Below are 13,725 nucleotides of genomic sequence, written 5' to 3'. Positions count from 1 at the left end.
GGATACACATGTAAGAGTGTATTTGTGTATGTTGGTTCAATATGGTAAATGGTAATGTCATTATGTTTGAAAATGAAATTCGCTATTCATAATGCACTATAGACAGACATACCTTTCACACAGAGTAAAAAAATTTGCATGACACATTATAGAGGAGATGATTCTCTCTAGGTGTGTAGGTGCTTCATTGTTATGAAGATTGCATGAAGTTGGGTTGGGCGGTTATACGCTTATACTGTAAACCGCGGTTTTTGAAAACAGCAACGATATCTATACTAATAATACTGTCATAAAACCGTCATAAATTGCTATATAAAATAAACGCCTTAAGAGTGTTTGTCCAGCACCACTGTCTGTGTGGTTGGAGATGCTATGAAAGTGATTACAGAACCTTTTGTCAAATAAATAACCTGTCAAAAAAGACAGCTTCTCCTCAGAAGAAGGATACGGGATTCACAACACTTGTCTGTTGTGACACACTCTGTACTTTGTACTCGGGTGACTGTTGCGCAGTGATTCCCATACATACAGGGTTCCCACACCTTCTGAAACATCAAATTCAAGCACCTTTCAAGCACCTTTCAAGGACTTTCAAGGACTTTCAAGACTCAATTCCCTCAAATTCAAGGACCCAACACGGCATAGTTTGGGACAGAACTAGTTGACGAGCTAAGTAAAAAAAAAAAAATATATACATTTTTTTAGAGAGAGAGAGAGGGGGGGGGGGGGAATTCAAGCACTTTCAATGACCCATGTGTATTTTCAAAAACTTTTAAGGCCTTGATTTTTTTTCCCTCAAATTCACAAACTTTCAAGGATTTCAAGGACCCGTGGGAACCCTGTACATAGTCGAATTTTTCCTGACATGTCCTCTCATTAGGATTAGCACTGTTTTCATTTATTTATTTTAAGCGCATTTTTCAGCACTGTTCGTGGAAAGTGTTCGAGCAGGTTTGGCTGGAAAGGATAGGTCTTTGGTCCACATTTCACCAGCCGCTGTCACAAATCAAGGCTCCGTCAAAGCCCTACAACGTGATTTTTAATGCCACGGCAAAACCGTGAACTGCGGTTAAATTTGGGGGGAGGTTTAACGGTATAAAAAATTGGAAACCGCCCAACCCTAGCATGAAGAGTGTGTGTGTGTGTGTGTGTGTGTGTGTCGTCTGCTCTAGACCAGCCACTTTTCAATGCAGGTGGTAAAGACTGTGTCATTAGAGTGCCACTTGACGTGCTCTACTCCAGCCATCGAACACAGGAACAGGTCTCCACGAGCGTTTAGGGTCTTCAGACCAAACACATCTCTTAAATACAACTGGCAAAGAAAAAGGAACATGTCAACAATGGGAAAAACTTGTATCCTTTTTTTTTTTTTTTTTTTACTTTTATTGCTTCACTTATGGCCCTGAAAGTACAACTATAAACATCCCAACCCAAATAACGATAAACATTCGCCCTGATCAAAAGGAATACTCACATCTTGGTTCTTCATCTCAACGACAGTCTCGTTGTCATCATAAAAGCCAAACTGACTAAAAATGCAAAGACGGAGAGAGACGGAGAGAGAGAGAGAGAGAGAGAGAGAGAGAGAGAACCAGTGTGACCTTGGAGGGAATCCCACAGACATAACATCTCTCTAAGATGAACACAGAAGGGAGACAAAGCAATGTGGAAAAACAGGAGTGAGGAACTACTCACCTGGACTGCCAAGGTGTGATGACTCCGTCATCTGGGCCCCCGATCAAGACCAGCTTCTTGATACGAAGGAAGTTCTTTTTCCATACTGCTTGAATGACAACAACTACATGCTACTCTATGCATTCTCAAATATTTACAACATTCTCCCACAGTATATAAGTATATAAGTTTACATAATAGATACATACTTAGATTCCTGCCGATTACTTTTAGGTATATCCCTCTATTTGTCTCATTCTTGTTTTTTATTATCTTAAGACTGTGTTTTATTATCATAGAGTGGTGTGTAAGGACAAATTTCACTCGTGCAGAATTGCTGACCTGTTGAATTGGGATTTGGCCTCTCGCTGTTCAATAAAGCTAAATAATCACTGCCGTTCACGTACATGTCCCGGTGATGGGGGTCTGGAGGAGAAAACAAAACACTCACATCAAAACGAGAGCAGCGTTCACTCCTACCACAGAACCACCATCTACTGTACGTTTCTAAATCAAAGAATCAGAATTGCTTTTATAACATCTTACTGTACAAGTACACAAGAGTAAAAGTCTTTGGCTTTGGTTCCTCAACATTGGCATTGCAGCATTCAGATACAAAATCACAACAATAATAATCAAGTAAACAGTGAGCAATCAAGTTACAGTGGCTTCGATAGTGCAAAAATGCTGTGCAAAGTACAATGATATGAATGGCAATATAATACATTACGGTAGTTAAGTAGTCCAGTGGTATACAAGTAATCCAGTAGTGTGCAGTAGTTATAATAATATAATATGCTCATATTTGTAGTGTGAGTGTGGTTGGTTTGGGGGTGGCAGTGTTTCGTTTTCTTCTAGTGTCTTTCTCCAGGAGCCTGATTTCTTGGGGGAAATAGCCTTTATAGCCGTTTGACAATCTCATTTGACTTTGGGTTTCCCAGACGGGATCCCTGACCAAACCATTCCTGAACCATTAAGTGACCGAACCATTAAGTGACCGAACCATTAAGTGTCTGAACCATTAAGCGACTGAACCATTAAGTGACTGAACCATTAAGTGACCGAACCATTAAGTGACTGAACCATTAAGTGACTGAACCATTAAGTGACCGAACCATTAAGTGACTGAACCATTAAGTGACTGAACCATTAAGTGACTGAACCATTAAGCGACTGAACCATTAAGTGACTGAACCATTAAGTGACTGAACCATTACGCGACTGAACCATTAAGTGACTGAACCATTAAGTGACTGAACCATTAAGTGTCTGAACCCTTCCTGAACCATTAAGTGACTGAACCATTAAGTGACCGAACCATTAAGTGACTGAACCATTAAGTGACTGAACCATTAAGCGACTGAACCATTAAGTGACTGAACCATTAAGTGACTGAACCATTAAGTGTCTGAACCCTTCCTGAACCATTAAGTGACCGAACCATTAAGTGACTGAACCATTAAGTGACTGAACCATTAAGTGACCGAACCATTAAGTGACTGAACCATTAAGTGACTGAACCATTAAGCGACTGAACCATTAAGTGACCGAACCATTAAGTGACTGAACCATTAAGTGACTGAACCATTAAGCGACTGAACCATTAAGTGATTGAACCATTAAGTGACTGAACCATTAAGTGACCAAACCATTAAGTGATTGAACCATTAAGTGACTGAACCATTAAGTGACTGAACCATTAAGCGACTGAACCATTAAGTGATTGAACCATTAAGTGACTGAACCATTAAGTGACCAAACCATTAAGTGATTGAACCATTAAGCGACTGAACCATTAAGTGACTGAACCATTAAGTGACTGAACCATTAAGTGACTGAACCATTAAGTGACTGAACCATTAAGTGACCGAACCGTTCCTGAACCATTAAGTGACTGAACCATTAAGTGACCGAACCATTAATGGCACTTTTCCACTACAGGGTTAGGGTCGGCCCTGGTCTTTAGCCTTTCTCCACTGCCAAAAGTACCCGTGCCATTTCTCGTACCCGTGCCGGTACTTTTTTGCCATGCTGCGTGTGACGTGTGACGCTGCACACCGTTGATTGGTCAATGAAAATCGTCATCCCATGTTCATAGATTTCTTCGCTAACCGCCATCTTTAAATACCACAACAGATTTCGCTCTCGGAAAATGTCACTTACTGTTTCTGTAATAACTTATTAATAAAGATTAGAAGAATTATGATAACCATCGTATTATCTTAGTTTAATGTCATTTCAATGCATCATAGAACTTTTATTTACAACAAGCATAACAAAAAATCGCTATTATGGCGATGTCCTGTGCCTATGCTGTTCCTCAGTCCAGCGGCAGTCAAATGCCGGTATATTTGCGTCTTGCTCCCTTTAACACATGTCGGCGTTTCCCTGGTTGCGAGATCTAAACTACTAGAACTGAAAGCGGCAGGTAACAGGCACGTAACATCCATATGCTGTATATATAAATACATACATATTCAAGTACCTGGGGACAGAGATTGACATCTCTCTGTCCTTCTCCCAGCATACTGACTTAATCTACAAAAAGGCCCAGCAGCACCTCCACCTGCTGAGGAAGCTCAGGGCTTTTAACGTCAGCAAGGACATTTTAACCCTGGTTTACAAATCACTCATTGAATCCATTCTCACCTTCAATAACACATCCTGGTACAACTCCCTCACTGTTAAACACAAAACCAAACTCTCCCGTATAGTCAATCAGGCAAGTAAAATCATCGGCTCACCTCAAACCCCCCTGTCTGAAATCTACAACCGGTCACTAATCAGAAAAGCCACACAAATCACACAGGACCCCTCTCACCCCCTCCACCAATCATTTCAGCCACTTCCATCAGGCCGCCGTTATAGAACTCCACTGGCCCGGAAAAACACATATAAAAAATCATTCATTCCCACTGCAACCACCGCCCTGAACATTTTAAAATAGGAAGCACACTGCATTTTAGCATTTTAGCTTTTTAAATCATAATACTGTTTTTATTACTATTATTTTTAAATGACTAGACTTTTTAAATATGCACTACATAAACACTGTTATATCTGTCTGTTTTTATTGTATGTATTAATGTATGTGACCTATGTGTGTTTTAATGTGGAAACTGTATTCTTGAGCTGCACTTCTGCCTGTCAAAGGAGAATTTCTGTCACTCTGTGACAGACAATAAAGCATTCTTGAATCTTGAATCTTGAATATATTTGACTACCAGCAAGACACCGGAGCACTCGTATCTATATAAAACGCGGAGATTGTATGAGCCCCGCGTCAGTCAGCCTTTCCGTAGAAATACATTGCTCCGTTATATATCTAACGTTACATGTTTTAAGGCTGATCTGTGCATGATAGTGCTGCATTATGTTGATCTATTTATATCGATCTATTCTTGCCAATTCCTTATTACCAGTGGAAAGGGGGAAGGCTAAAACACTTTGAATGGAATAGATAGGACTTTCCGTTCAATGGAGGAAGCATGATACTCGCGAGTTCATCTCGCTTTTCCCCCCGTTGATGTATTAAACAATCTAAGCAATCTAATCAGTACAGTTGTTATTATGTAATATTATTGATGGATGTGCCATTTTTGATGGAGAGCAGTGAGCGGATGACTGGATGTGAGCATGTATTTGACTAATGCCGATAGATTCGTGTCTTGCTCCGAAACCGGAGCTGTCGGCGCAGACAGGATTTTACAGCGTTCCTTCAAACTACTAAACTTATCGCATTTCCCCCCGCTGATCTGTATAGCGGGCAGAGGCGAGCCGTGCCGAGCGGGTCAATGGAAAAGCGCCATAAGTGACTGAACCATTAAGTGACCAAACCATTAAGTGACTGAACCATTAAGTGACTGAACCATTCCTCACCATTCCAGTAGTTGCAGATGGATATCCTCTGACCCACAGAGGTATAACAGAGGTGGAAAAGGTTGGTCTTCATAAACTGTGGGAAGAGGTACTTCAAATAGTCTGTATCTGAAAGACATAACAAGGGCAATGAGGGGGTTAAATTCATCATTTGGCAGCATGTAAGTAATGACACACATTGGCAACCAAAGGGACAATGCATGATTCAAATGTGTTCTATGTGCTCATGTTGTCTGTTGCTTGTTGTTTCTGTGTTTTCTGTTTTTCCCATATTGTCAGCGTCTTTGAGCCTCGGAAAAAGCGCTATATAAATATAATGAATTATAATGAATTATTATTATTCAAATGTACATAGTCATTAGAGGCACTAACCTCCATACTGCCCAGCCTGTGGCGAGGACAGAGAGATAAAGGAGTGGACGTTGTGGTCAGAGAGAGTGGATAAGATCCCTCTGCAAATCAGCCCACCTGAATGGAATAGAATGAGGGTAAGTAAATGGACTGCACTTTATCCAAAGCGCTTTACAACGGCCTCTTATTCACCCATTCACACACACATTCACACACACACACACACACACACACACACACACACATTCACACACACACATTCACACACCAAGCGGCAAGCTACCATGCAAAGCGCCCGCTCACTGGGCAATTTGGGGTTCAGTGTCTTTCCCAAGGACACTTCGACATGTGGCCAGCCGGGGCTTGAACCACCGATCTGCCGACCTTGCGATCATTAGACGGCGGCTCTACCTCCTGCGCCACAGCCGCCACCCATGTAAGTAAATACACACTCTTATCTCATTGAATGTTTCATGAGAAAAATAAATAAATAAATAAATAAAGGTCAATCCGTTTTAAGCTTACCCTAAAGTCCTCATATTCTACAATGTATACCCCCCCCCAAAATGTTTTTAAAAATCTCACTACAAAATTCTGTATAAAAAAACACACAATTGTAAACACATGTATATTGTACAGGTATATGCCCACCTTGAGAGTAGCAGATGAAGTGGACCCCGTCAGCAGCGTTTTGCATGATGGGATAGATGGCATCCTTGAAGCCCTCCACCTGTTTCCATAGCGGCTGCAGGCTGGAGCTGCGGTCAAACAGGTCCAGGACTGTCACATTGGTTCCTGGGTGAGACTGCAGGAGGAGGAGGAGGAGGAGGAGAAGGAGGAGGAGTAGGAGGAGGAGTAGGAGGAGAAGGAGAAGGAGAAGGAGAAGGAGAAGGAGAAGGAGAAGGAGAAGGAGAAGGAGAAGAAGAAGAAGAATGTTTGATTTGCCATGCAAATCAACTTGTCTGTCAATTGAATTTGGTATTTTTTGCTCTAGGCACAGGGTCAGCCACAGTCGGCGCCCCTGGAGCAATTAGGGGTTAAGTGCAGGGGCGGATTTAGGATCGTAGGAGATCCGGGGCTTAGCCCAGAGGGAGAATGTAATGTGCGCGCGGAGCGCGCCGGAAAATTTTGCCTTCAACCTTCAACTTACCACCACCTTAAAGCGGACAAAAGGCACTGGAGAACACATATACATTCACACCCTTTAATGAAGCAAACTAATTGTGGTGGTTCTGGGCACAGAGGGAGGTCAGCACACGTAGCTCCCCCTGTCAGTCACCATCATTTATATTTGTATAGAATTACATAATTGATGGGCTGAGGCTAGTTATGTTACAGTATGTATATCAGGGCAGACTCTGTGCTCACCACTTATATTGTATTTAGAGTCTTGTCCTGTGTTATATGACGATATATTACATGTATTGTTGGCCTGTGTATAGTACTGTGAAATCAAATCCCCCCTGGGACATTAAACAAACTTAGTTAGTTAGCGTTACATCTTAGGATCGATTTGAGTCATGTTCTGTATACATACATACTACCATAAGGGCATACTTAATGTGGTTACTCCATGTTTACTAGCTGTAACATTAACGTTACATCATTCTTTTTCACTTGTTACTCAGTCAACCAGAGTGCAGATATCAAAGACTATCAGCCTGTTATTCACTTTATTTGTATAAGTATTATCCTTTGTTTGATTTCTTACCATGTACCGTAACAGTACCTTGCTATGTTTCATTTTCATTATAACATAACGTTATGTTATGATAGCCAGCTAGCATCAGCAAACCGGAAAAGTAGTGTCAGTGAGTCAGTCACCTTTCTAATAAGATTCACAAACCTGAAACATCATATATGTCATCACTGCTGGTGATGTCATTCTTGCTGCTGATACTGCTGCTGCAACAGTTCTTGGCGCTTGTTTTGTTGAAAACAACTTTGGGATATCCATCCTTACAATTTTGCAAGTCAGGCACTGATTGAGATCACTTCTTCTTCAGGGCAGGGCAGGCTACGCAGTACGCATGCTAATGTCGCGCAGCTGCTGCCTCTCTGTTGGACTCCGGTACTGCACGTTACTCAAGTTTTTTTTTAGTTTTTTTTATTTATTTTTTTAAGTAAAACATTCGGGGCTTTTCAGAAAACATCCGGGGCTTGAGCCCCAGTAGCCACCCCCTAGCGCCGCCCCTGGTTAAGTGCCTTGCTCAAGGGCACATGCAGCTACCTCCTGAGGCGGGGATCGAACCAGCGACCTTCCAATTGCTAGTCGGCCTCTCTAACCTCTAGGCTACAGCCGCCCCGAGGAGAGGAGAGACAGGTTTGTGTGTGAGGGACAGAGTTCTCCTCAGTTTATATAATCCTTTGCATGCAATAACTGCCTGAAGTCTGCGACCCATTGACCCCACCAGACACTGCGACCCATTGACCCACCAGACGCTGGGTATTTTATCAGGTCATGCTCTAGATAATGGTGCTGCTGTTTGTTTTGAGGTATTTTTTCCTAAAATCTTATCATCAGGAAATAAAATGTATGTTCAATTGGATTTAAATCTGAAGACTGACTTGGCCTTTCCACTTTTGGCCCTTTTCTATGGCAGTTGTTTTGGGTCATCCAGCCCCTTTCACACATAGTTCCCTGTAAATTCCACAGAATACCAACCCGTGTCAGTCAGGCATTTTCGCCGTTCACACGAGCTAATTGCCCGGCAATTGCCGCGTTGCTCCCTTTCACACATGACGGCATCTACTTGTCTGCGCGATCTACTTGAATCATGCATTTAACTGGACAGGCGCATGAGACAGGCGCATGAGACTGCCATATACCATATACCTCTGTTTTATATGTATTTATCATCATATGTTTCACATTAATTTAACAGCGAGTCAACTCGTATTATGCTTACCATCACCAAGTTCACTCGCCAACTAAAGCACTTGATTACCGTTGATAAACATACTATAGGCCTACTAGTCCAAAAGCACAGTATGGGAGAACATGGTGATGGTAAGCATAATACGAGTTAACTTAATTAGATATACTGCTATGCTAACTATGATTGGAAACGACGTACTATCCAGTTGTGGAATTATATTGACTGCCCCGGGCTTACACAAGCTACTTGAATCACGCGTTCAATTGGATGCAGAACTGCAACGTAGTAGACGTGACTCGAACGAGACAGGCGCGTGAGACTGCCATATACCATATATCTGCCATATATCATACCTCCACTATGATTGGAAATGAAGTAGGCTAGTGTCCAGTTGTGGAATTATATTTAGTAGTAGCCTAGATATTCAGTGTCTGGGGCAGTTCTTATGCACTTTGCCCTGACTGCGAGATGCAGGACAGCTGTGAAATGAGACAGATGTAGGGGGAAATTATTAGTTTGATAAGACATTTTGTCATTGCTACTCTTGGAAAAGTCACTGAGTCAGACTGTCTGGGCAGAGTCAGCACATTGAAGACCCCAGTCGACCCCAGTCTAGTACACAATGAAAACTATTTTCCTCTGCTCAAGATCCGACATTTGCTAGACAACAGATACATTTGAATTCCTTTTGTTTTCCATAGTCTGACTTGACGCCTAGAAACTCAAGACAATGTTGATCCACACCAGAGCGATTGCTCTGCCTTTGTTCACTTTGGAGCCCTCCTTCCTTATTATACCCTTGTTATACAGTAAGGAAGGGAGGGCCAGATTCACCCACATCACCTTCCTCCCTCTTCCTCACCCCAACGTGATTGGCTTGAACCCTACCTGAGGGAGTGACTGTAACCTGTGTATAAAATGTCATGTCTCCTCTGTTAAGACACTTTTCTGAGAAGGATTTCACTGTCATGCTTGTAAACTGTTCTCCTTTCGCAAAAAGATAATTAAATACCTTTTCTATGCAATTTGGATTTATAATTTAGATACTTAAATATTTCCCTAACACAGACCAGGGAATGTTCAGGCTTCTGTTCACACATACATTCACGCGACCCGGTACATTACATGGAATGATACATGGTCCTGACCAGGAAAAATGTCTGGTCGAATTTCCCTGGTCAGTCGTACGTTCAGTTCCGTACAGGGAAATTCCATGGAATCTACTGGGAAGGCTTGTATGTGTGAAAGGGAAGTACTTCATGATGAAGCTCCTAATTTAAGCTTTTAATCATTTATCAGTGTAATTATACAGTAGTCAATTTGTAGTAAATTATTGAAAACAAATTGTGTGTACCTCCGGCCACACAGAGAAACTTGGACAGGTGGACTTTGTTTCTGTTTGATACGTGGTCTATGTTCTCATCATATGCAAAAGTACCACAAACAGGTGCTTTAGTCACATAATGACTTCTGTTCCTCATAGTAGTAAGTTCACGATTTGATATTTGAGGTTCTCTGTGGAGAAAAGGGAGGATGGGGAAACTACCAAAAAGAAGGCAGTGTTGAGATTAAAGAAAAGGGAAATGTGTTGCTTATTAACCTACGAGAGCTTCTGATCTCCTGTTTAGTCTTCATGGCGAGAGCTGTAAACACAGTATCTGTGTGGCTCTCTCCACATCATTTTTATTCTTTTTTTTTATCACAAAAGGCTTTATCAGCAAAGCATTCCCCTGAAGACATGAGCAGTTCTTTACTGATTACTTTAGTCACTGATCTCCACAACTGAAGTGTGTAGATAGGTGAGGGGAATCCAGTTATCTGCAGTAACAGTAGATAGATACAGATCATAATGATGACCAACCATTATCCTATTCTATTGACCAGGTAGGTCAATAATACATCATGTTTTATTCTCTGTAGCCTTATCAGGCCACCAATGCAAATAAGAATGAGTTGTTATTGGCCTGTCTGGTAAAATAAAATAAATACAAATCAGACTTCCCTGAGTTAAAGGGACGCTGTGAAACTCCCGGGCATGTTATGCAACGTCATGTCAACAACACCATGCATGGGTAATATAAGAACCAAGTAACCAAACAAACAGAGATCCATTAAATTGCACATATTAATTCAGGAAGGTATGCCATTTCGTGACGTTAGAATTATAAGGTTCTATCTCCATTTTTGTCAGAATTGAGTTTTTCACATAATCTGATCCATTAGGTGTTTATTAACGCCTGTGTGGTGTTATTTTAAAAAAATTTGACATTTTTGAGTTAGTAATTCATCTCACAAAACATAAGTTTTGAGTTAGGTTCCATCTCACAAAACATAATGGAATGTAAAAACTTTGACGCTCAATATCTCTGAACTACCCTAAATTGAGATAGAACCTTATCATTCTAAGCTCACGATTTGCTGATAAGGTTGGTAGTGACAGAGTTGACTGACACACAACAGAAATACTGTAGCAACCAATTTCTTAGACAAATACATACATCAAAATCCATTAGGGTCAAACGGGACATTGAGATAACTAACCGAGATGCGTGAGCAGCTCAATTTCAGTACAACGTCCCGGGAACTCGATGTACAAACAGCAATCAATCCTAAATCCAGCACAGTTCAGCGTATGAAATATCTCATTTGTTGTGGCTACTTACTTGGTTGATAAAGCGCAGTAAATCCGCAAATTCCCCGGAACTGTCGAACAGCCCATGGACCACGATCACCGGCTTGTACCCCAAGACCGCTGCCGCAAGACACGCACCTAACAGCGGCCACAACAACCCCGTCGCCCCGCTCCTCCTCCTAGGAGACGAGGGCCCTTTCATAGTTCTTCTACTTCTAACAAAACAGAACATGATCTCGATAACACAAAACGACCAGCCGAATTAAAAACAGAATATAATACTGCCGGTCTAATAATTTTTTGTTACTGTCTATATTAAATAGGCTATAATATTCCCTAATATTCCCAATTCATATGATAAAAAAATTGCTATAAAATCATACAATACAAAAAAAAATGCTATCCTCTGTGCTATTCGTTACACCACTTATTCCTTTTATAAATCCTGTTTTTTAACGTGCATCCCGGTTGAATCCCTGCAGAGGGTTGGTTTATAAACACAACATTGTTGATGTTGCATTGGACCTTCGGCTGAGGTTGTTGTGGGCGTGCGTGTGTTCCGGTTCTTTGATCAGAACGTGTGACCGCCAATGAGGTCATTTCCGGCTTGGATTGCTTTCGACAGACACTCGAGGAAACTCTTTAAAAACAAAATAACACATTTGTAACAAACACTTTCCCCAAGTTAGATGATCAGCACCTTGACCATGAAAGAACGCAAACGAAGGGAAAGACATAGAGTATATACATCTTTATCACAATGTAGGCTAATGATGGGGTAAAAGCTACATATATTCTTCAATAAACATTGCATAAATTCCCATCATTTTGGACTGCTCAATGCATTATCTTTACGAATTAATATAAATATTACACGTGTAAAATAAGGATCGTGCCAATAATATGGTGGATTTTTCTTTTAATTGTGGGTAAAAATATATATATATTAAGAATGCTAAACTGTGTTGAACTATGTAGGCCTCATATTTTTTTTTAGGAATGAAGGTAACAAAGACCACATGGCACCATTTGTGATCAGGGGGGTATTCCATCAACGTCGCTAAAGGAACTCTCGCGAGGCTTATCAAAATAAACCTGGATTTTTTTTGTAAATCTCGCAAGATTTACCAAAATAAACCTGGATTGTCCTTTAGCGACGTTGATGGAATACCCCCCAGGGAGACAGGCAGCCAGGCGACTGTTCCACAAAGGGCGATTAGCTCCAATTCAGACTAGTTTTGATAATTCAGTTCCATGAATGCGGCTCAAATAATTTGCTGCTTGGTTAAAGGTGATGGATGAACTTTTGGAACTTTTTACTTATTGAGCCTGCACTGTTTTATGTATTTTATTGAATGTTTTTCTGTTTTCTGTACTGAATGTTTTCTGCCCTAACTGAGCTGTTTGACAACAAAATTTCCCCATTGGGGACAATAAAGGTTTTCAATCAATCAATCAATTTGAACTAGCTCGGGAGTTGCTTTGCAAACTAACTCGGCCCGACATTGTTCTCAATAAAGGCTCTCTTGTAATCATCATCAGCTCCGGTTTCTTTTATTATTTATTATTGATTAATTAAGTATTTATAGTTGAAAGTATTAGAGTAAAATATTTTCCACGACACCAACAGCTTTATTTGCTGTTAGGAGTCTAATTATTATTTGCAGCATGGCCAAATAGATGGCCAAATGAATCACTCTATTTGTCGATAAGCAGTTCCTAGTCATGAACTATTTCTTTGGCAGTAAAAAGTTATTTTTCTATGAGGGGGAACTAATCACTTTTTAAAAAATCAATGAGGAGCTTAGTTGATTAAGCAGTAAGGCACTTGAGTTCATGCTATGTCAATAGACACAGATATGACATAAAGCATGAACTCAAGTAACTTATTGCCTTTACACAACTTCCCTTCATTGATGATTGCAACTGCTGCAGCAGCAGAGCGTATTCTGAAGTGTACAACAACATCTTGTCTGCTCGAGTGCAAGCAAACAACTTCATTGGATGGCGCTACATCATACAGTGAAACAAAGACCCCAAACATACTCACTGCCATAGCAACTAGGGAGGCCAAGTTAATCTTAAGATTTAATTCAAACTGAACATGCATTTCATTTCCTGAGGCCTAAGTTTTTTTTTTAACAGAATATGGCTGCAGCACAGGCCTGGCAAGAGCATCACCTGAGAATATACCCATCTGGTGGAGTCAATGGGTCACAGACTTCAGGTAGTTATTGCATGAAAAGGTACTTTTGGCTATCCTGAAATAAGGGGACTATGCATATCAAGTGGTGTAATTTCTGAATGGTA

The 13,725-nt window shown here is 40.9% G+C and overlaps 1 protein-coding gene across 1 annotated transcript; it reads right to left on the bottom strand.

The window, feature by feature from the left end:
- Positions 1-715: 715 nt before the first annotated feature.
- Positions 716-11,617, bottom strand: ppt2b (palmitoyl-protein thioesterase 2b; the record flags this gene model as incomplete). The annotated part of the gene is made up of 8 exons (XM_080525186.1): positions 716-1,312; positions 1,475-1,529; positions 1,696-1,780; positions 2,017-2,100; positions 5,554-5,661; positions 5,926-6,021; positions 6,556-6,709; positions 11,447-11,617. The coding sequence occupies 8 exons, from the start codon at positions 11,615-11,617 to the stop codon at positions 1,169-1,171; spliced, it is 897 nt and encodes a 298-aa protein (XP_080381312.1). The 3' UTR covers positions 716-1,168.
- Between the last annotated feature and the right edge of the window lie 2,108 nt (positions 11,618-13,725).

Source organism: Nansenia antarctica (genome assembly GCF_963989245.1).
Source record: "Nansenia antarctica genome assembly, chromosome: 3".
In the NCBI taxonomy this organism is placed as follows: Eukaryota; Metazoa; Chordata; class Actinopteri; order Argentiniformes; family Microstomatidae; genus Nansenia; species Nansenia antarctica.
This window is presented reverse-complemented; position numbering and strand designations above follow the sequence as displayed.